This window comes from Ascaphus truei, chromosome 11 (genome assembly GCF_040206685.1).
Source record: "Ascaphus truei isolate aAscTru1 chromosome 11, aAscTru1.hap1, whole genome shotgun sequence".
In the NCBI taxonomy this organism is placed as follows: domain Eukaryota; kingdom Metazoa; phylum Chordata; class Amphibia; order Anura; family Ascaphidae; genus Ascaphus; species Ascaphus truei.
In genome coordinates this window covers 32617921-32640549 of record NC_134493.1, presented here as the reverse complement: position 1 = coordinate 32640549, position 22629 = coordinate 32617921, and the positions used below count along the sequence as shown (strand labels likewise).

Genomic DNA, 22629 nt, shown 5'->3' with positions numbered 1-22629 from the left:
CGGGAGGACTTGATGCGGCCCTTACACTCTCTGCCCCTGCTAATTTCATACGTTCCCCAGGCAGATACAGTATGTTCACTTGTTAACACTGAAACTCACTTCTTTGTTAAGGTAATATACATATATATATGGTACAGATTTGATAAAGGCTTGCAAAATGTTTAAATACTTATTTGTAAGTCCTTAAATGTATCAAAAATGACATTGCAATCAGCCTGTGGCCCTTCTACATCATCTGGCCCCTTGGAGAACTACGTAGTTGAAGCGCCCTGTATTATAGTATACCTCGATTCACGTGCATTGTAAGTACGTTCAGTGGTCCCCTGGTACCAAACTGGTGTACAAATGGCACCAAATTATAATAGGACGCATCCCATTGTTTTCAATGACATTTAATTTCTTGGAGAAATATATTGGTGTTTTCAAACACAATACTTTGCCATATTATTAATACTTTGCTTTGCTTATGTCAGTACTATAAGCAGATGCTCAACATACGTAGTACTGATTTCTCTGCCCTCCAAATATCCTGGGTATTTTTATTACTGCTCGTTGCATTTTGAAAGAGCAAAGAGGCCAACGTTTAGGTCAATCATTAGTTCTGTTTGCAGCCCTGATGTGGTGATAAAAAAAGCCCTTCCCAATAGCCAAACATGACTAAAGTATAGAGCATTGTCAGGCAACCTGATCTAGCTCCGGGGCCACACACACACATATGCTGAATATGGTGCACAGGCACTAGGGACGTTGCAGCCGCGGGTAGGAGCTTCTTAATGCTGGGCACACTGGTTAATACTGTCCCGTTTCCTCTCCTTACACTGGGAGTTAGTGATTAGCTCGGTTATTAGGCAGCTCAGGGAGTTGGAAGAAGCCACGATTCAAACCTGCAACATCTCCACTCCCTTTGCTGCGGGTGCGAGAGGGAGAGCGGGCTGCTGGGGGGACCAGCGGTTGGGGGCCACAGATGAAGACCCACAGGGTCACATGAGCCCCCGGACTGCCTATTGCCCAGCAGTACTACAGATGGTCTCATATAAAAGTAGTCTAAAGTCAGACTAGTGCATGGTATCCATTCATTCACGTCAAAGCACTTTCACCACCAATGCTTTCCTCTATTAAATGTGCATGATACATAGCTGTAACGCTGAAGACTTTTAAATATCTGTGTTTGTGTCACCTCTGCGCACTTGATAAATGACCCACGTTTGCAATTAAAATCTTTCCTGATTATGTTAAGCTTGTTTATATTATTTCTTCCTGTGGTTTGTGTAATTCACTTACATGATTAGTTCACAGTAAATGACAATTTTGATCTTGTTTGCACAGCTGGAGTATGTAGACTCGCTTTCTAAGCACAGCAGTTCTGCGGTCGATGTCACAACCTGCTTCTCACAAATCAAAGAATTTTGGGCCCAGCTTGCCTGGCCCGACTCGGCTGAGGCTTTCGTGTTTTTAACACAACTCTCTGATGTAAGTTTGGAAACCAAAGCAGAAATGTGTGTTGTTATGTTGGTTGTGTTGTATATCACATCAGTAACTCCTTACACCAGTGCCACATAATTGGACACTTGCAGATAAGTGACAGCGGTTCGTTTTAGGCACAAACCGCTCAACTGACTAGTGCGTTTATTGGAACGTGGATCAGTTCCACAGGTCAAAGGTCTTTGGTAATCCCCCAAATTTTCCAGACTTGTGAATGTACACCACGAGTATGGCTTTCATATTCAATGGCCGTTTTTGGTGATCTTGATAACCGTTTTCTCGTCCCACTTTTTATCAGTAATACCATATTCGCTGATTTGGGGCCAAACGATGCTAATCAATAAGACCCCTTCAAGCGCCAGAAGACATCCCAAGTAAATGGGCTATAAGTTGTCTTATGGCATACTGTAGCAGCGCTTAGTAAATATATGGGCCTTTATTTTATTTGCATTTTTAAATTAGAGTAACTGTGAGCAAAATGCACAGTGTTGTAGAACAATGAGGTGTAGGTCTGTAGCATGAAAACTGGTGTCCGTGCATACACACTCTGGCATGTGCTTACTGTAGGATGTGAGAGAAGAATTAAGCTGAACAGTAATACTGTCTGTGAAAACAAATGACATGCCACCCTTAACAGCTCTTGCACTCACATAGAGTAAACGTTAAAATAGCATATCATAGTACAACGCAATGCTATCAGTCGACTGGAAAAGTAGACTCAGGGCTGCCGGCAAAAGCCCCTCGCTCGCTGTCCAAGCGTTGCCTTGTGTCTGCTGGACGGAAGCAGGGGAAGGACTGGAGTCTCCCGAAATGCCGATCTGCAGCCAGTCAACTTTAGACGTTTCCTGGAATAAGCATTTCTTGGTTGTTACACTGTTGATGTTGTTTTTCTAACGTTTATAGTTCATAAATAGATACATTGGTTTGAGTACACTTGGATCAATCATTAGGCGTTTCGTCAATATAGTTTATTTTTGATATCCATTATTAGCTGACTTATTTTGAGTAGAAATAGCCGTGTTAGTCCACTGGCGATAGCGCAGAGTAAATGAGTACTTCAGTAATAAGCGATACATTTTTTTTAAATTTGGACTAACAATTGACATTATAAGGCGAGATTTCGAGAGTTCTCCTCCCTTCCCCAGGTCGGGCTATAATATTTTGTATTTCTTAATAGTAAGATGTGTTTGCTTTTTAGGATATATGCAAAGCAGCAATACAATATTCAGAAGCAATTAAACGTAAAGTGGACAGAAGTCACCAGTCCGTCGGACAAACTACTGTCACAGAGCAGGTAAATTAAAAACAAATCATGAATATGGTGAGAGACTGTTACCATTCCCAGGTAGAAGTTAAGAACAAAGTTGTGTCCATCACATTCAGTAACTGTTGCTAAATTTTCACCACGTTCCTTCTGTTTCATCAGCTGTGCATAATCCTGAATAACATTGAGCACGTGCGGAAGTTTATGGGTAGTGTTCTTAGGGATCTGGATTGCAAATCCTTTGAGATGGCTGTAGAACAGTCCAGTGGAGTGGAGGGCAAACAGCAGGTGCAGAAGGCGTTGAACACTCAGCTGCAAAACATTGACGTCGACATGCAAAGAGAGGCCAAAAATATGATCTCACACTTGACTGAAAAGGTAATGATCCGAGTCTCTTCTGGGGATGGATTGGAACTGGCATTTGCATTTCTGATTAATTTAAACCTGTAGTAATGCATATCATTTTTTACATACCAATAAGCAATCATTTAAATGAAAGCATCAGTGACATATTTATCGTCTGTGTAGCAAAATACTCGGTTGAGTTTGTTTAGAAGGAATTAAATGGACAAAAATGCTTATACAGTTCCTGGAATATTTTGCAATCTATAAAGAGTTCCTTGAAATACTTTGTGATTGCAACCAATTAGTTGTGTTAAAGCGGCACGCCGCTTACCTGAATGAACCGTGGTCCTCAGACTTCCAGGAGCCCTCCCAGTTCCCGGTAGATGTGTCATTTCTTGGTGCCAGTTTAGACACACAAAAAAATCTGCACAGGGGTCACCGTTAGAAAGTTGCGACATCATTTTCCCAATGACGATGCAACATTCAATTGATCGCAGGAAAGTCGTCTGGTATTCTCACCCGGTGGACAACCCGAATTGGCAATTAGGGGACATGGGATGAGCTTCCGGTCCCCTGGAAAAAAGTAAACTGCGAGCAGGTGGGAATGCTGCTTTAAATTGTTTCCCTTTCAGCAAGTCTAAATAAGCCAATGCATTTACCTGTGTACTGTGGGGAATGTGTACTATATGTCTATTTTGTTGTCTATGCAGATGATTGGCGATATAAAGAAATATATACAGCACATAAGCCTCTCCCCAGACTCCATACAAAATGATGATGTAAGTACATGTATGACTTCACTGCAGGAGATACTGACATCGAATATTCAATTTGCTGTCAAATGAAGGGATGATAAATTCAGAAGTTCTGCAAACCGGCGAGCGATCAGCTCAACGTCCGACCCAGGAAGGACAAATGTTCCGCCTGATCTGCTGGAGCAAGAATTTGTCTTTAGTTGTAGTTGGGCCCGGGTACAGTATTCCCTATCTTCATAAGAAAGATATCTTACTGAGAGAAGGTAACAGCGCAGCAACAATGTATCAACGTTTCTTTGATGCAAAACTAGCGCAATGAATCAAAGCCACCTGATGTTTCCAACAACATTTTCAACTCTGCATCAGAGAAAGTGTGATACGGGGTGTGACATTGTTCCCCCAGATAATACAACACACCACTGTTGGTGCATGTTAAGATTTAACGGACATCTTTGTATAGTTGTGTATGAAACAAGCTAAGTGAAAGCTCTAGGAAAAGCACTAAGTATATGATGATTATAACATTAAAAATAAGGGGTACCCATAGATGGCATAAGTACTAATAAGATCCGCTGCTATGAAATTGGCCAAATGTGTTGAGAGAGGAGAGCACTTAAAGGGTAATGTAGAAACCGACCGGATAGTCCAAAAGAGGCAAAGATATTACATCTATGTCGTTGCCTGGAGTGGAAGTCGACCATATGCCTCCTGTGATAAATGTTGGGGAGTTACTTCTGCTGCCTGCGATACATTGTCTCTCTCTCTCAACTGGCTGGCGCTTGAACAAGCGTGTAGTGCAGATGGATCAGTACTGCCTGTGTGCGTCGCTCCAATCAAAAGATGGCGAACAGAGAAAAGCAGAAGATCGTTGGGACTGCAGAACCCCCCAAAAAATATCGGAACTCGCCAGATGTAGGAAAAAAAAAAAAAGATTTATTGATTACATGATAAAAACACAGAACAAAATACAAAAAGAACATAAAGGTCTCCCACGCGTTTCGCATCGAGTTGGCACTTTCTCAAGGAGTTTTTGTATTTTGTTCTGTGTTTTTTTATCATGTAATCAATAAATCTTTTTTTTGTATTTTTTTCTCCTACATCTGGTGAGTTCCGATATTTTTTTTATGGGTCTGCAATCCCAACGATCTTATGCTTTTTCTATCTTTTTGTAGTTATTGAGTTTGTTACCTTCTGCAGAAGTCTCTGGGTTTGTCCGGCAGCTATTTGAATAATTCTGCGAAAAGGTTTTAGCAGTATAACGGTGCTCATCTCCATTAGAAAGTGAACCCACAGAGCTGAGGTAGGGGTATATGATCACCGACCAGAGCCAGGGGACATAGTCCCGTTAGAGTAGTCGTGATCCAGGCAGAGGTCAAGGCAGGCGGCAAAGGTGCAAAGTCAGGATACAGGCTGGGGTCAAGGCAGGCGGCACAGGAGCGGTGGTCAGGGTCACAGGCTGAGGTCGGCAACAGGGAATCCAAAATAACAAGCAAGCCTCAGGAACAGGCAAGGCTATGGAACTCAAGTTGGCCAGGCACACAAGAAATAGCATACCATGCGCGTGCAGGGGCTGGGAGTCACCGACTGCTATATAAGCCCCTGGAACAGGTGCAGCCAATAACCAGGTTCAGGACGAGGCTTGGCCGGGAACCAAGATGTCCACAACAGCCACGTAAGGGCATGTTCCAGCAAAACCCTGGACTGGAAACCTTACAAGCAGATTCTGTGGAAATTGTGCATCAAATTCTTTACTAGGAATATAGCAAACATAAGGCACAATTTAATAAATCGCAGGCATGGTTATTTTGAAAGCAAGTTCCTAACTACAGAGAGGGAATTGATAACATATACATGTACAAATGCTATGAAAATTAGCCCATATATCGTTTTACAAATGCTTAATGACTGTAATTCAGAAGCCTGATGCTTTTCTGTGACTTGTTAATTCATCATCACTGTTCCTTCCTCTTAAATCATTAGCTAAACAATAGAGTTATTCTTTTTATCTGTCCGAAGAAAGGATTGCTTTGGTCCTTCCATCTAAAAGCAACAGTGAAGCATTAAGAACGTCCTCTTTAGAGCGCCACCATGTGTTGGTCTTCTCAAAATTGTACCTCACATTACAAAGCCAGTATAACCAACCTTGCACCGATGAGACCCAAAAGGTTGAAACAACCGTCTGTGAGTAGGTCTACTGGCTCTGCACTTCTTTACCCCAGGATGTGCTGAAAATCTGTGTAATGCGACAGGCATAAGCTGATAGGGGTCCATGTTACAAAGAAGTTGAAGCAAAAGGTGACACTGAGTGCTCATTTGCATGTCATTTCCCAGAATCCCTGGCTGCAGTGGAAGCACTGTATGCTAAGAGATAATGGGGAAAGGCAGGGTTGCACACATGTTTGAGACATGTGAATGTGCTCACAAAGTGATATTTTTGTCTATTTTTAGAACATTGTCAGTATGATTGCCATCATGTTTTTTTCAAAGAACTCCGCAAAAATGAGCGTAATTATAATGATAATCTGAATGAATCTGGACTTTACCGCTCATGCACTGAAACATCTTGTACAGTAGTTTTATCTGTCAGTTTAATCACTAACATAGGGTGGGTAATCTGTTTCAGGCTGTGTCACCGCTCATGAAATACCTTGACGACAAATTAATTATACTGAGTGAAACCTTGGTGAAGGAAAACTTATACAGGTACGCCGAGAAGGGCTTGTTCTCATCTCTCCCATCACTTTGCACTTTAATACGACAGCTTTCTGTAGTGGTTGGAAAATCAGGAGGAGACGGGGCGCTCTTCTAACACACCCGAATACATTCTAATAAATTAAACTACCTATGAGCTCTCGGGCGGCTGCTCTTCCCCCAAAGCAACTGTCCTGCCCGTTCTCTGTTCCACTCTCTCTCCAAGCAAGGCCACAGAATTAAAAAAAACAAAAGCACATATAGCGGCGTGGTAGTTCTAATAACATGACAAATGTGTTATTTTACGTATCTCTCTCTCTGCACTCTATACACAAATAGTAGGTTCAGACACTCAAAATCAGGATGTAATAGATCCATTTCTCTTAGTGGATGATAGAAATAAGTAAACACGTTTTATATTATTGGAGCGCCTAAGAGCTGTATATTCTTCTGCAGCTGTTTGTATAGTGGGGTCCTGAGCCTGTGTGGGGACTGCACACTTAGTGAGGCCCCCAAACTGCCTCTTGGTGAGGCTACCTATCAATTACAGCAGGAGCTTACCAAGTCGCCCGTATTCACAGTGGCAAGGCATTCTGTGGCGTGACTTTGCCAGCTCCCATGGTGAGTGATGGCTATACCCCCCATGTGGCAGTCACTGAGGTGCAGTTTGGGGCCTTACAGTGTGCCTACTTTGGATAGAGCCAACCCATGGCCAAGCTTCTCTAACAAAGTGTGTATATGAACATTAATGGGCATTTTGAGATAACGTCAGCCTTTAGAAATATCCAGTTATTAGTTGAAACAATGTTATAACACAGCGCTGCGCAAACGTTTTCAGCTGCGGCCCCCTTCCTGGGAGCCGCAGCGTTCGCGCGCCCCCTCCCCCGAAGGCACGGCTTCAAATGACGTTGCGGGTCACGTCACGTGACCCCACGGCGTCACTAGCCGCGCGTTGCCATGGCGACGCGTGGCGGCACATGAAATGACGCCACGTTGCCATGGCGACGCGTCACTGAAGACCCGGCTGCCAGTAGGTAAGTGAGGTTACAGAGGCCTCACGCCTCCCCCGGCATTAAATGAAATGCCTGGGGGAACAGCGCGCGACCCCCCCTCCCCCGCAAATTCTCGCGCCCCCCAGTTTGTGCAACGCGGTTATAATATAATGTGTTATTACCGGTATCTACAATCTGATTTCATGTATACACATTCACAGTGCAATATTTTATTTTACAGGGTGCTTGAGTCGCTTTGGTGGCTTCTGCTGAAATTCATTATTGATGCCCTGGATTCTAACAGGGGCGTGTCTGTGGAATTCTACGGAAGGTTTTATTATACGCTGGAGGTAAAGGATTATGCACGGGAACACCCCATTTAATGCACTTAGAAACCATGTAGGAAAGGTAACAGATTTACAGTGACCGAGTTCTAATCATTTTTCCAAACGATTATATTTTTGATTGCTTTAAAAAAAAAAGATCAAATCAGTTTATCTTGTCTGTATCAATTGCTAAAAATAAATAACAAATAAATAACAATACAAGAAATGGATCTACTTCTCCACGAAAGCAGAGGTACCAAATACCAAAACACAAACCCACCCAGGACCAGATAAACAAGTAAAGAAAAAACCCCAAACTAGGATAAAAAGTCATCTTAAACCTAGCGGCCAAAAACCATGTGTAAAACAAGGAAATCCGAAGACTGGGGCAAGAAGACCTTTAATAACTAGAAACCCACGGAGGGAAAAGGCATTCATTTATTCTAATACATTTACAATCAGAAAATACATCAGCGCTAGACAAAGAAATAAAAAAATAATACCCAAGTGTTATAAGTAACATTCACAGACATTTAAAATCATGTAAAACACCATTCAAATGATACAAGTATGAGCACACAGGGATAGAATTACATACTAAGGCACTATCCTTACACAAGGGTTAGCCAGGCTTCCAAGTGGAGTCTAGTCCAGGGGCGCTCTGTCACGGTAGCTTATGACAAGATATAATGAACACCAAATATCTGGGTTGAACTGAACGAGGCTTAGATATAATAAAATATAATTTATTCCTTAAATAAGGTGAACACATCAATATAGTACAATTAACAGGCAAGAAGATAACACTTACTTAGGGTTGGGGGATGGAGAAGTATCCACTAGCAATTCTCCAGCAGTCCAGTGACATTCAAGATGGTATCAGAAGCACAACTCCAGCACAACTAAAAACCGTAAGGTTGACACAGTTTATATACCTGTGCAACCCTATTCTTAACATTGAACACAGCCTATTGGTGAACAATTATCTGTATCCACTCTCTAATGTGGAGACACAGACTGACAGACTATCCCATGCCCTCAGGTAACAATTAGACTGGCAGAGTTTGTTGATTGACTAATACTTAATCCCTAAACATTGGGTAACAATCAAGGCAGTTACTTTTTGATCACCGTGCTTAGGCTACTCAGCCGTCTGCCCTTCATGACTTATTAGCCTAACAAATGGCGTCTGCATTTTCAGAACAGATCCAAAATAAAATACATATACACTTTAATATCTACACATATTAATAAGTTCCATACTGGTGGGCTCAGTGGGTCGACCTTTGCCAGTTTTTAATGACTCCACATATTGGCCAAATATGAACTCTCTGCGACCTCCAGAACTGGAGATACAGAAATGCACTTTAAAACATTAAAATACATGCTTATAATGAAACATGGGAACAGGGGAACATACATTTTCAAGGTACAACAAGGTGCAAACCTCATCCCTGGACCGCAGTCCAGTTAACCCCTTGTCTCTCTGGTGAGGTCAGGGGATGGCCATATGGGGTGCAACCCCTTTAATACCGGCCCACCCCCTTTCTCCCTCTACACGCTCAACTCCAGTCCTCAAGCCCCCACAACAGGACAGGTTTTCAGGATATCCCTGCTTCAGCATAGGTGGCTCAATCAAAGACTGAGCCTCTGATTATGGCACCTGTGCTGAAGCTGGGACATCCTGAAAACCTGACCTGTTGGGGGGGGGCGGGGGGCTTGAGGACTGGAGTTGAGAACCTCTGGTCTAGTCCAATTCAATATTGGATATCCGGATACCGCATGTAAACAGTGCCATATTCAAATAAACATCAATATATACATATCCAGTTATGTCAAACCAGAATATCATGCACAATATAGGCACAATAACCATAAGGGACTATACCCAAATCAATTGATAGAAGGAATATGTATAGCTGGTATCTGTATTCTATATGAAAATAGCATAGATAGGATATATATTTGTCCTTCGTTGATTTCATATGTGTATTGTTGGAAAATCCTTCCCTATGAAAGTCCCATCTCTCTGCCATCTACAAGGTGTTTCTGCCATGTGGTCTCAAACAGGAAGTGTCTGCCTGGACACACCCAACGCTTGTGTCGCTGACCACGTCAGCCTCTTTGATTTGGAAGGATTTTCCAACGATACACATAGGAAATCAATGAAGGACAAAGATATATCCTTCCTATGCTATTTTCATCTAGAATACCGATATCATCTATACATATTCCTTCTATCAATTGATTATTATATAGTCCCTTATGATTAATGGCGTTTTACATGTTTTAAATGTTTGTGAATGTTACTTGTAGCCCCTGGGTATTATTTTTTGTTTTTTTTATTGTTTAGCACCGATCTATTTTCTGATTGATGATGTTAATTTAGTACAATAAATGAATATGATTTTTTTTTGTGATACCCCCTGTGGGCTTCTAGTTATTAGGGTCTTTCTATTTCACTATTTTTGCCATCTCTGAGCAATCCCACCCCCCACTTCGATAAAGTTTAAACAATATATTTGTTGCTGCTTAAACACCTATGAGACCAGTGGGACTTGCAACGTATTGGCAATTAAGTGGTTAAGAGCCTCCAGATTTTTTTGGTTTAAAGTCCCAATGGTTTGTCAGTGTCTTGGAGAAATTTCAGCAATCACAAGTCTTCTTTTCATTCTATAAATGAGTATGCGTTAGACCAGGGGTGCGCCACCTGGGGGGCGGGAGATTTTCTGGGGGGGCACGGTGCTTACAGAGGCCCCGCGCGCTTCCTGAAGGCATTTAAATTAAATGCCGGGGGAGCGGCGAATGCCTCTAAGGTCCCTTACCTTGGCTCAGACGGCTTCTGGCAACGCGGTGTCATTTCACGTGACGCCGTGATGTCACATGACGTCAGAACGCCAGAGCCAAGGTAAAGAGGGGGGCGAGCAGGGGAGAAAGATTGTGCGCCCCTGCGGTTAGACCATGCCCAGGCACAGCCGTGAGACTTCAAACTACTTGCGAGGGGTTAGCTACACAAACCTGCCGAGATTATTTCAAATCGATGTACAGGACTACAAAGGATTTCTTTGTAACAATATCACCTGGTACAGCTGCAGAGAGTCTCTGAGCAGCATTAAATAATGCATGAAGTGGTGTGCGGGCGGGGTGTCCACGGCAGCCACGTTATAATTGTTGCTGCAAAACAACAATTCATTGGCGTTGCTTTCAGCACAACAGATAGCGCGTCCTCGTAATTAACATGTTGAGCGAAAGCAGGGAAATAAAATGCAGGAGGAGTGGTTCTGTCATTCCGGTGATGGGGCAGATGTGAGTGAATTTGACAGGCACAGTAACTGCTGATTAACCCTTTTCCTGCCAGAGGGGACTGCAGTGCATTGTAAAAAGTGCCTTGGGGTTGCGAAACAGCTGTCGGCTTTCTCTCGCTATCAGGATCCCCCCTAAACATGTATCTGTCCATAAAGATATTTTTGGGGGAATAATAAAGCCTGAAGATTTTGTTTTTTTTCCCCCTCTGGCGCTTTGGTTCAGGACAGATGTTAAGAGATTTATTTACAGCCTCATCTGAATTTCTGTGTTTCTTCTCCTTAACTCGCGGTATAATTGCCATATTTATTCGATGGCAAATGCCGTTCTTCAGAAATGTTTTTTTTTTCGTTCAGGAAGCGGGCAGACCGGCAATTTCTGCCTGCAGGGATTTTAAAAGTGCATCTTAAATTAGTCTGGCATGAAGCCGAAAAACATTGCAGGTTCCAGAGGGAATCCAGGCAAATCCAGGCTGCAACCGCAATAGATGTTTCATAGGAGTCGATTGGACCTTGTTTTAAAAATCAATTACAGATGAAATCAACAAGATAATATAAGAATAAAAAGACATTTTAAAATGTTATATAAAAAGTAAACTAGCAGCATTTAAAAGTCACTCATTTGATATAGGTCTGTTACCAATTTAAAAAAAAAAATCAACAAATAAAGGAAGGGAGAGGTGCCACACAGTGTGCAAGATGTTTCAAATTAACATTAATCCCATCATTATCTATATGGCAAGTAAATAATTTGATGGCTCCAGACGATGAAGAACTGAGCACCAAGGGACAACAGATAGAGGATTAAAGAGAAATGTATCCAATTATAACATCATAATTACAATATTAACTGTCATTCAAACTAGCGTGTGTGAGTTATTGTATAGAGTACAACATCCGTTCATTAAGTTTGGTTCAATGTAAGTGAAGACATTTTCCACACAGCCCACTAGAGATGTCATTGTGTTCATTCTTAACTGTTTGGCTGCATCAGGGGCCAGCATTGCAATTTATTACAGTCCCACTAGGGGTCTTGAGGTAGAAATCTCATCAGGCCCCATAGGTGTGGTTGTGCGCATCATTGGAAACCCAATAAAGTGGACAGCCCATCCCACCTAATGAATACTTTCTTTTTCATAGGCACTTGTAGACTTCTTCCATGCAGAAGGACAGGGGCTACCTCTTGATACCTTGCGGAACGGCGATTATAGGGTGACTATGAGAACTATCTATATATATTGATACCCAGTCCAATACGGACTTGCACAGTCTGCCAATGTCCGTTTCGCCTTATCCTTCTTCCTTTTAGGTGGGGTATTAGTCACTTTGGCAGGCATGGGGTTCGAGATAGAATTGGGACACTATACTGCACCTTAGCACGTCAACATATTCAGATGTTTTCAAGATTATTGCGGACAATGAAAAGATTAAAATAAATAAGAGTTGCTCTCATATTTGAAAGCAACCAGTCGTCACTGTAAACATTTTAAGCACTTTGTTGCTCTTTGGATGCAAAACATGAGTTTTTAATATGTTTTTGTAATGGATTGGTGAAAAGTATTGGCTGCAGTTTGCATGTCCCTTGTTACAGGATAATACACTTTGCGAGTAGCAATTTCAATCCACAGGCTTTTGGCACCGTACTATCACTTTGTATATCTGTATTTATGTTGCAGTTCTTGGAAGAAGAGTTACGGTTGAATAAATGCTCAACAACGGAGCTCATCGAAAAATACTACATGGACAAGATCAAAGAGCAGGTATTATATGGTTACAAGCTGACTTTGGCATTGAGGTGGAAGAGCACCGAGTTTGCCAACCCAGAGTGTAAGCAATCTGCAATGTATTCCCGTGAAAAGAACAGCAATACCTCTCTTTCAGAGATCAGCTGAACATAGTAAATATGGAAGGATAAGTGTGAAGTGTTACTATGAAGCTTCCGAACAGAAGCTTTACGTGGAAGTCCTGCACGCAGCCGATCTCATTGCGCTTGATACAAACGGTAAGAAACATAAATAAATGTGTTGCTGCAGCGGAACACGACGCGCTTTGTTTTGAAAAATTAACATCCACAACCCTTTTTTTTTGTCTGAGAAAGGTACTTTGCATTAAAACAGCAATCAGTGGCGCACATAGATGTTGTACAAAGGTTTTGCCTGGGGAAGGTCTCTGGGTGCTGGACCAGGTCAGTCCTACACTCAGTACAATGAGGCAATAAGGATACATGACTGTTCACAGCAAAACCCCTACAGAACTCTATTCATAAAATCACCCGTACATAAAAACATGGACATGTGAGGTGATGGAAAAGGCCACAGTGTTTATTTTTAAATAAAAAATTACAACCATAGAAAAGACACTCTCTGGACCTTGCCACTCTAAAATTAACCAAATCTCTAGGCCAAGGGGAAGATTCAAATTGAACAATCCAATCAAGACGTTGGGTGGGGAGTGGTGATTAACCTTGAGCACCACATTTCAGCAAAGTGTCCTTTGCCAGATCCCCTCCCGAAAAAAACCTCTATGAGGGACCAACCCATTCCATGGTGGTTAATTAACCAATCCCTGGCAAGGTCCCTTGCATACATCCAACTGCCCCCGATTATCTTACTAACATAATAAAACTGACACCAAATACAATTTGGGTAGGAGTGAACTGATTTATCTCATGAAAAGTGAGTTCCAAAGTGGGGGCCTATATATTGCCTCCATAACGGTCACCCCCACCTATTGCATGAGAGCCAGCACCTCTCACCATGGTAACTGAGAATTGCCTTACTCTGCCAAGACACTTCGCCTTAGCCACATGGCTCTTAAAATAACTAACCAAAGGAAGGAAGGGAAACTGAGGGGAGTGGCCGGACGGGTCAAACCTTCCCCCCTGTCTTTATCAGAGAGCCAATAAAAATAAAGGGAGGTGACATCACAAAAAGGGAGCAACAAACCCCTCCCAAGTCTCACTTCAGTGAGTGTACCAAAAAGTAATGAATTAATTAAACGTAGAAGGAAATAAGGAAACATGCATAAAAACACATATGTGGGATCCCAGTTACTACTCTCTGAACTGAAGGACAAATAACACACATATAATGAAAGATTATTGATATAATGAAAGATTATGTAACCCATCTACCCCCCCCCCCCCCCGGTCGCAGATCGGACCCCTGGGGTGTACTGTGGTCTGGCTACATATGTCTGGGTGGTGCATACCTGCTGGCAACAGGAGGGCCTGAGTCTCCCGCGATGGTATGGGGGACAGCAGGGACAGGTTTTGGGGGTTCTTGCCTTCATTTCTCAGTGGTGATACAGAGCCTCCATCTCTAGCAAGCCCTATCAGGGTAGGGTGAAATCCTTCCAGAGAACCCCTCGATGGGGCGAGAGATTTCAGTCTCACTCAAGTCAGCACACAGCAACAGCAGTAAGGTACAGCAGGTCTCCTTTCTCCAGACTGTACCCCTTCAGGATGGTCTGGAGGCTTCCAGTTGTTCCCTGCCACCACCCCAAGTCACAGACACTCAGGGTGGGGCCAACTCTTCCCTCACCCCCTATGCAGGGTGAGGGGCACTGGTCCACCACAGCTCTATAAGCTCTAGTTAGGTCCTGCCTGAGCTCCTCCAAATGTAATACATAACTCACCTGGAACACACTCCTCTCTGAACCCATGACAGAACTCAACTCACTGTCACTGACAGGAACAGGCAACTAAATTTAGACAGCCCTGCCCCTCATGATGCCAGCAGACCCCTCCCCTGTGTCTCTTGCCTTAGACACAGAGTCAGGTGCCTACCTTCACCACTCAAGGCAGGGCTTGAGGTGGGGGAAACCCATGATAACTACTGGCAGCCTGCCCTTAGCAGGACTTACACCAGGAGGAAAGACATATAGCCCAATTTCTTACCAGGGCTACACTCTCCCTCAGGTGGAATCCAATGGTCCCCACTTGGACCTAATTTTAGCAGCACCATCCTGCAGGTTAACAATCTGGAAAACAAACACATTTGATTATTAGTGCTCATACCTCAGAAAGTTACACCCAGATGGCGAACAAAAGACATTCACGGTAACTCCCAACATGGAGAACCTACTAATAATAATGGCGCGGGTCAGTCTTCCTAACTTCCCGCCCATTGTGATCCGTAACTTTGACATAGTACGGCTGTACCGACCCATACTCCGGCCGATACACTACACTATGCATGTAGTTGCTTCTCCCAATGCTCCAGGCCCGTATAATGTCACAGACCTTTTCTTCGTTATGATAACCCGCCCTACCAAACCTAGTTCGTAAGTACTCCATAACTGCTTCCCGGAGCCAGGTATCTCTCTGCTCCTCTATCTCTAACATAATAGGCTCAGGCACATAAGGAAACTCATAGCCATGAGACTGTCTATACCTGGCCACTATGGCTCTGTCTGCTCTGCTTAGTTTGGTTAGTTTCCGGTCACCTGCCCTGCTTGGCAGTACCCAAAACTCAGGCTCCTCTGGGGCAACATCATCATACAAAATGGCGGGGCCTTTTGGACTCACGATTTTCTGCTCAATCTCCATGTATCTCTTCTCTAATTCATCGGCCACCTCCTGGGGAGAAAAGGCACCTATAGCCCACCAATGGTCAACTATATTATTCTTTATGAGCAAGAACCGCGTACGGTCCATTCCTTTGTGGTACCCAGTGAACAGAGGTGCTCACCACTTATCTTGGTGCTCATACCCTGACCCTTCACTAGTACCTGTATCTGATTCCACTCGTGAGGACACACCTGACGTGGCCGCCTCAGTAGAGTGCGAGCCCCTGCGTCTACTTCTGGTATCATCTGTGTAAATGGTGGGGTTCATCTTGTGTACCACCTTACTCACAGGCCCTGCTTCTGCAGTAGTATGGGACCCTCGGGCCCTACCTCTATGTACAGGAGAAAAAGGCACAGGATTAGGTACATGAATAACACTATCATAAGGTATCTCCCCATCAGACCCTTCGTCACTGAGCTCCCAATCCCTCCAATCTGTAGAGTACTTGGGATTCTTAGTTAACTTATCCCCGCTAGGGCCCGGTGTCTTTACTCGTGACGGGGCAGGGGCAGTGGCCGGGGCAATGGCGCTAGGGGTAGGGACTGGGACATCGGCAATGTCCGGTATAGTGTCTATAAGTCGGGCAATTCCGCGACCAGTGGGCATCTTTCGACTTGCTCTCTCCGGCGCACTTCGTGCTCCTCGGTTAACGCCTTGGGCCTTTAGTGCTGCAAGCGCGGCTGCCATGGCCACTCTCCTCTCTGAGAACAACACTCCCGGGCCTCTTTGCCAGCCGGACCCGGAAGTGACGTCATCGCTGGTGGCCGCGGAATCTCCATCCGCTCCGTGGTCTCGCACCGGAAGTGCGTCGAGGACCGGAAGGGGCGGTGGTGGATCATCCGGTCCTCGGACGGGCAGGTTCCGCAGGTTCCGTTTTCGCCTGGCGGGAGTAAGGGGGTGGGGGTGTCTCCTTACCGCTCCGCTGCCGGCTGGTGATCTTTGGTTCCTCCGGAGCCGTCTCGGATCCCGTCTCTGCCGCACTGGGAGTCACCACGGCCGTGGGACTTCTACGCGCCTCAGGCCGCACCAGCGCTCGCCATCGGTGGGTGTCCGGACTCGTCTGCTCCTTCTCTCTGGTAAGTGGGCCGCCATCTTTATTACAGCTGGGGTGGTTCGCCAGTAGGCGCATCGCCACCGATGATAGGCCATCTCCTTCCTCCGAAGACGACTTTGCCGGTTCCTCCGCTAGGGAGTCACCTGGGTCTTTTGCCGCACCGCCAATGGGTATTGGTACGAAACGGGCCCGCTCCGGTACCTCCACTGTGGTCGCGCTCTTCTCCGCCGGGACATCTCTTGGTTCTTTGGTTGGCTGGGCCTCGGTTCCCACCTCAGTGGTGATACAGGGAACCAGGGCAGCCTTCTCCGCCACCTCCGTTAGAGTTCCTGGAGAAGCATCCCGCGGGGTCTTGATCATAGGCCATGGCTCGACAGGCCATAGGTAGAACGTGCCACATTGAGGGCATCGTGCTGTCGTGCTTGGGGCCGGTCCGGGTGTCCTGCAGTGTACGCACAGGCACCGGAGGTACTCTCGGCCGTCAACCTCCACAACCAGGAAGCCTCCTGGAAACTGAAAGGTTGTCATATTTAATTCAGGCATCTTTTTCGCGGGGGTTGAACAGTTCAGTTCTTTAGCTCCTTGCTCTTCAATGGTCAGGCAAAAGTGAAGTTCCTCGCTCTCACTTCCTGTCCCTCCTTCTGCTGGGGAGGCTGATTCTGATTGGCTCTTGCAGTGCCTCCTCCCTCTGGTGGAAACAAGAGGAGGGGCACTCTCGCGCTCTGCGTGACGTGGCTTCTTCTGTCGGCCAGTCACTGCACAGGTGGGTGGGCATTCGGCTTTCGCGCCGCTCCTTCTGCAGGGGATCTGGGTTTGGCGCCAAACCCCTGCACATCTCTCGCCACATTTCTCTTGCAGCTTGCTTGCACGCGGCACGTGCACGATCCAGGCTTGGCGGGAGTCGCCATTTTGGAACGGCTGCTAGCTGCTGGGCCGTGAATGACGCTGCTGTTGCCATCTTTAACTCCTTCATGCCCCGCAGAGCACATGTATTGGTGGCTGCCATCTTTAGTGAGCCCTCCAAATGTACAATAGCGCTACGCTCAGTGTCTAGTGTGTAACTCGTTCCTAGACACTGACTGTTCTCACTGATACTCTCTGATGCTCTCTGATGCTATTCTGAATGCTTTTACCCACTGATATGATGCATGGCATACCCCAGGCTAGGCAGCACTCCTTCTCTGTGCACCGCACTCGCTGACGGTTCCTGCAAGTACTCTGTGGTGTGTTTTATGTGTGGGTGCTGGCTAGTGTACTGGGCATCTCACTAAGTACGGGTTCTCCTACTTTTGGCCACACATAGTGCAGACCCTGGGCCATGGTCCCTGGACTAGTTAACAGGCTAAACCCCCCCAGTTGCCTCACACTATCTGCCTCAAGGGACTAGAACAGCTATAGCCACACACCCTTCTTACAACACCCTCTTAGGGCACCCAGGGTGTACTGTGCGGGAATCCTAGCTCCCCTGACTACCCCTGATGTGCAATTGTGCCCTACTTTCTACAGCACTTGCATGGAAGATGTACCTAACACTTCCAGCTCTGCTTCGCTGTAAACCTGTCCTGTTTCTAGATCTCAGCAGCTCGCCTCCAAATGTAACCCATCTATCCCCCTCCCCCCCCCCCAACCCCCGGTCGCAGATTGGACCCCTGGGGTGTACTGTGGTCTGGCTACATGTGTCTAGGTGGTGCATACCTGCTGGCAACAGGAGGGCCTGAGTCTCCCGCGATGGTATGGGAGACAACAGGGACAGGTTTTGGGGGTTCTTGCCTTCATTTCTCAGTGGTGATACAGAGCCTCCATCTCTGGCAAGCCCTATCAGGGTAGGGTGAAATCCTTCCAGAGAACCCCTCGATGGGGCGAGAGATTTCAGTCTCACTCAAGTCAGCACACAGCAACAGCAGTAAGGTACAGCAGGTCTCCTTTCTCCAAACTGTACCCCTTCAGGATGGTCTGGGGGCTTCCAGTTGTTCCCTGCCACCACCCCAAGTCACAGGCACTCAGGGTGGGGCCAACTCTTCCCTCACCCCCTATGCAGGGTGAGGGGCACTGGTCCACCACAGTTCTATAAGCTCTACTCGGGGCCTGCCTGAGCTCCTCCAAATGTCATACATAACTCCTGGAACACACTCCTCTCTGAACCCAGGACAGAACACAACTAACTGTCACTGACAGGAACAGGCAAAACTAACTTTAGACAGCCCTGCCCCTCATGATGTCAGCAGACCCATCCCCTGTGTCTCTTGCCTTAGACACAGAGTCAGGTGGCCTACCTTCACCACTCAAGGCAGGGCTTGAGGTGAGGGAAACCCATGATAACTACTGGCAGCCTGCCCTTAGCAGGACTTACACCAGTAGGAGGAAAGACATATAGCCCAATTTCTTACCAGGGCTACAATTACAAGACACTGTGTAGATCTATTGGAGAAAGTAGCATCTGTCTACCCTGTTTAAGCGTGACCAGCCGGTCATGGGTGATTATACAGGTAAATACTCTCTATAACAATGTGGTCAGTAGGTAATCAATAATAAGTGATCAGTCTGTGTCATAATAGCTCTGCATAGACCTGGGGTGACCAAAGATATCTCAATGTCAGAAGGACACTCCTATATAAAACACACAAATGTGTAGTAGGTTGAAGATAATATACACCTAATCTCTGTCTGTGAAAGACCATATAAGTGAATGTCTCCTAAGACCTACAGTAGGATAGTTGCGTCATGTCAGACTAAGCCAAAATAATTAGAACATACAATCTCCCATATAAACAAGTCACAGTCTGCCCCAAGTGAGAATAATAATGCCAATAAAAATAGAAATGGATACTCAGCTGCACAGCCAATAGGAATCCTAGTTGGGATTGGAGGATCCAGAGTATCCCTTGGCAAAAAGCAGACACACAGTATGCCAAAATATAGGTGTAAGTGTCCTGGTCCCATAAGCAAATGTAAATAATGCATGTGAGAAATGCAGAAGAGACTGGGTCCCAAAATCACCACTCCCAGTCGATGACCATTTCTCCCTGAGGGATTCTCCCCAGATTGTATATACATTATATATATATGTAGAGGTATCAGTACCGTGTTAGCCGAGCTTCAATAATCAAAAAATAAATAGATGATACCGTTCTCTGGCTTAAGAAATGCTTTTAAATGTGCGAGCTTTCGAGACACATTGATCTCTTCTTCCGGCGATGTTACAATGAATGAAGCAAGCAAAAGCTATACTATAAACAGTGTCAATTGGAATGTTACTGTGCTGGTCCACATATATATATATATATGTGTGTGTGTATATGTATATGTGTATATGTATATGCAGTGTTCGACAAATCACCCAAAAATCTACTCGCCCAACCAAAAAATCTACTCGCCACCTAGTCCCGCCCCCAACTCCGCCCCTAGTCCCGCCCCCAGTCCCGCCCCCAACCCCGCTTTAAAATAAAATATATAAATAAAATACATTTAATAAATTCCTAGTCAGAACATTCGTTTTTGACATAAATTTATTTATTGTATTACATTATACTACAATTAGTCCTTGTTACGTGTGTGTGTGTGTGTGTAAATGTTGGATCTAGAAATAAAAGCCAGGTGTGAATGACGAGTTTCCTGAACCCCTTAACCAGTGTCTGGATGTCCCCGCTTCACAATATCTAAAGCAGCAATCCCGCCTGGGATCCTACCTGATCCGCAGTCCCTCAATGTCCAGGTACCCTCATTCCCGCAATGTTATACATTGGAGGGGAGGTGTTCCCTACCTGTCTTCTGGGTTAGGGGGGATTCCGATGTCTTCCGTGTGAAGCTTGAGTCAGATCTGGAAGAAAGCAGTATAGGTTATTTCGGTGTAGTATAGGGCAGTTAAGATATATAGGGTAAATAAGAGATCCAGAGTGTGAGAGAGTGTGGGTGACAGAGAGAGAGTGTGGGGGAGAGAGAGGGTGGGGGAAAGAGAGAGAGTGTGGGGGAGAGAGAGAGAGTGTGGGGGAGAGAGAGAGTGTGGGGGAGAGAGAGAGTGTGGGTGAGAGAGAGAGAGAGAGTGGGGGAGAGAGAGAGTGTGGGTGAGAGAGAGAGAGAGAGAGTGGGGGGGAGAGAGAGAGAGTGTGGGGGGAGAGAGAGAGAGAGTGTGGGGGGGGGAGAGAGAGAGAGTGTGGGGGGGAGAGAGAGAGAGTGTGGGGGGGAGAGAGAGAGAGTGGGGGGAGAGAGAGAGAGAGTGGGGGGAGAGAGAGAGAGAGTGGGGGGAGAGAGAGAGAGTGTGGGGGGAGAGAGAGAGTGTGGGGGGGAGAGAGAGTGGAGAGACACAGAGGGGGGAGACACAGAGGGGAGAAACGGTGGGTGACACACACAGAGGGTGGGTGATACACAGAGAGAGAGGGTGGGTGACTGACTGGCTGGGTGACTGACTGGAGCGGGGGTGACTGACTGGGGCGGGGGTGACTGACTGGGGCTGGGGTGACTGACTGGGGCGGGGGTGACTGACTGGCTGGGTGACGGACTGGGGCAGGGGTGACTGACTGGCTGGGTGACTGACTGGGTCGGGGGTGACTGGGTGACTGACTGACGGCGTGGGTGACTGGGTGACTGACTGACGGCGGGGGTGACTGACTGACGGCGGGGGTGACTGACTGATGGGGGGGGTGACTGACTGGGGGGGTGACTGACTAGGGGGGGTTACTGACGGGGGGGGGGTGACTGACTGGGGGGGTGACTGACTGGGGTGACGGGGTGACTGACTGGGGTGACGGAGTGACTGACTGGGGTGACTGGGGTGGGGTGACGGGGTGACTGGGTGGGGTGACGGGGTGACTGGGTGGGGTGACTGGGTGGGGTGACGGGGTGACTGGGTGGGGTGATGGGGTGGGGTGACTGACTGGGGTGACGGGGTGACTGACTGGGGTGACGGGGTGACTGACTGGGGTGACGGGGTGACTGACTGGGGTGACGGGGTGACTGACTGGGGTGACGGGGTGACTGACTGGGGTGATGGGGTGACTGACTGGGGTGACGGGGTGACTGGGTGGGGTGACGGGGTGACTGGGTGGGGTGACTGGGAGGGGTGACTGGTTGGGGTGACGGGGTGACTGGGTGGGGTGGCGGGGTGATTGGGTGGGGTGGCGGGGTGATTGGGTGGGGTGGCGGGGTGATTGGTGTCACGGTGACTTTATGGCAGGCTGTAATGTACACAAAATATATATAAATATATATATACCTTGGTCTGAACTGGGACGAGACTTAGATATGATAAAATATAATTTATTCCTTGATAAAGGTGAACACACAATAATGTACAAATAACAGCAAAATATAGACACTTACTTAAAATGGAAATGATGATGCAGTCATATCTGGACTGGCAGTTCATACAGCACTCTTCATCATCATCAAGACACCAAAGACATGAAAAGACCTCTGGCAGGAAGACAGTGCATAGCGTTTCTCTCAGCAATCAAGATAGTATCCATCAGATGATAAATTGAAGACAGGATACAGGGTGAACATCAGTTTATAAACCTTTTGTGCCCTATCCTTAACCTTGAGTACCGTGGATTGGTTTTCAATTAACTCCAGCCAGTGGTTAACGTGGGAACACTTTTTGACCCATGCCCCCTGGCCAGTTGGGATATGCGCAGTAGACCTCTGGGGTCCCATTTCTATAACCCCTCCTCTATATCCGGAATGCCAGCTAGTCTACCAAATGGAGTACCTGGCAGGAAATCCTTTGTTGTGAGATGTGAAATGGAACACTTGAAGACTGCCCTGGTTTGAGGAGTCTCCACCCTCATGCAAACAGTGGAGGTGACAAAATCCTTTGAAACATACTCAGGTCCTAGACATGGGGTCGCCTTTC

General features: G+C 46.1%; 1 protein-coding gene across 2 annotated transcripts in view; it reads left to right on the top strand.

Moving 5' to 3' along the window:
- The window catches only part of BAIAP3 (BAI1 associated protein 3), a 248888-nt gene that overhangs the window by 186111 nt on the left and 40148 nt on the right, over positions 1–22629 (top strand). For both annotated transcript variants that reach the window (XM_075565524.1, XM_075565523.1), the window contains exons 23-31: positions 1327–1470; positions 2681–2776; positions 2909–3124; positions 3802–3870; positions 6470–6549; positions 7771–7879; positions 12298–12369; positions 12834–12917; positions 13039–13159. In XM_075565524.1, coding sequence (XP_075421639.1) covers positions 1327–1470; positions 2681–2776; positions 2909–3124; positions 3802–3870; positions 6470–6549; positions 7771–7879; positions 12298–12369; positions 12834–12917; positions 13039–13159 — 991 coding nt within the window. The remainder of the gene's footprint in view (positions 1–1326; positions 1471–2680; positions 2777–2908; positions 3125–3801; positions 3871–6469; positions 6550–7770; positions 7880–12297; positions 12370–12833; positions 12918–13038; positions 13160–22629) is intronic.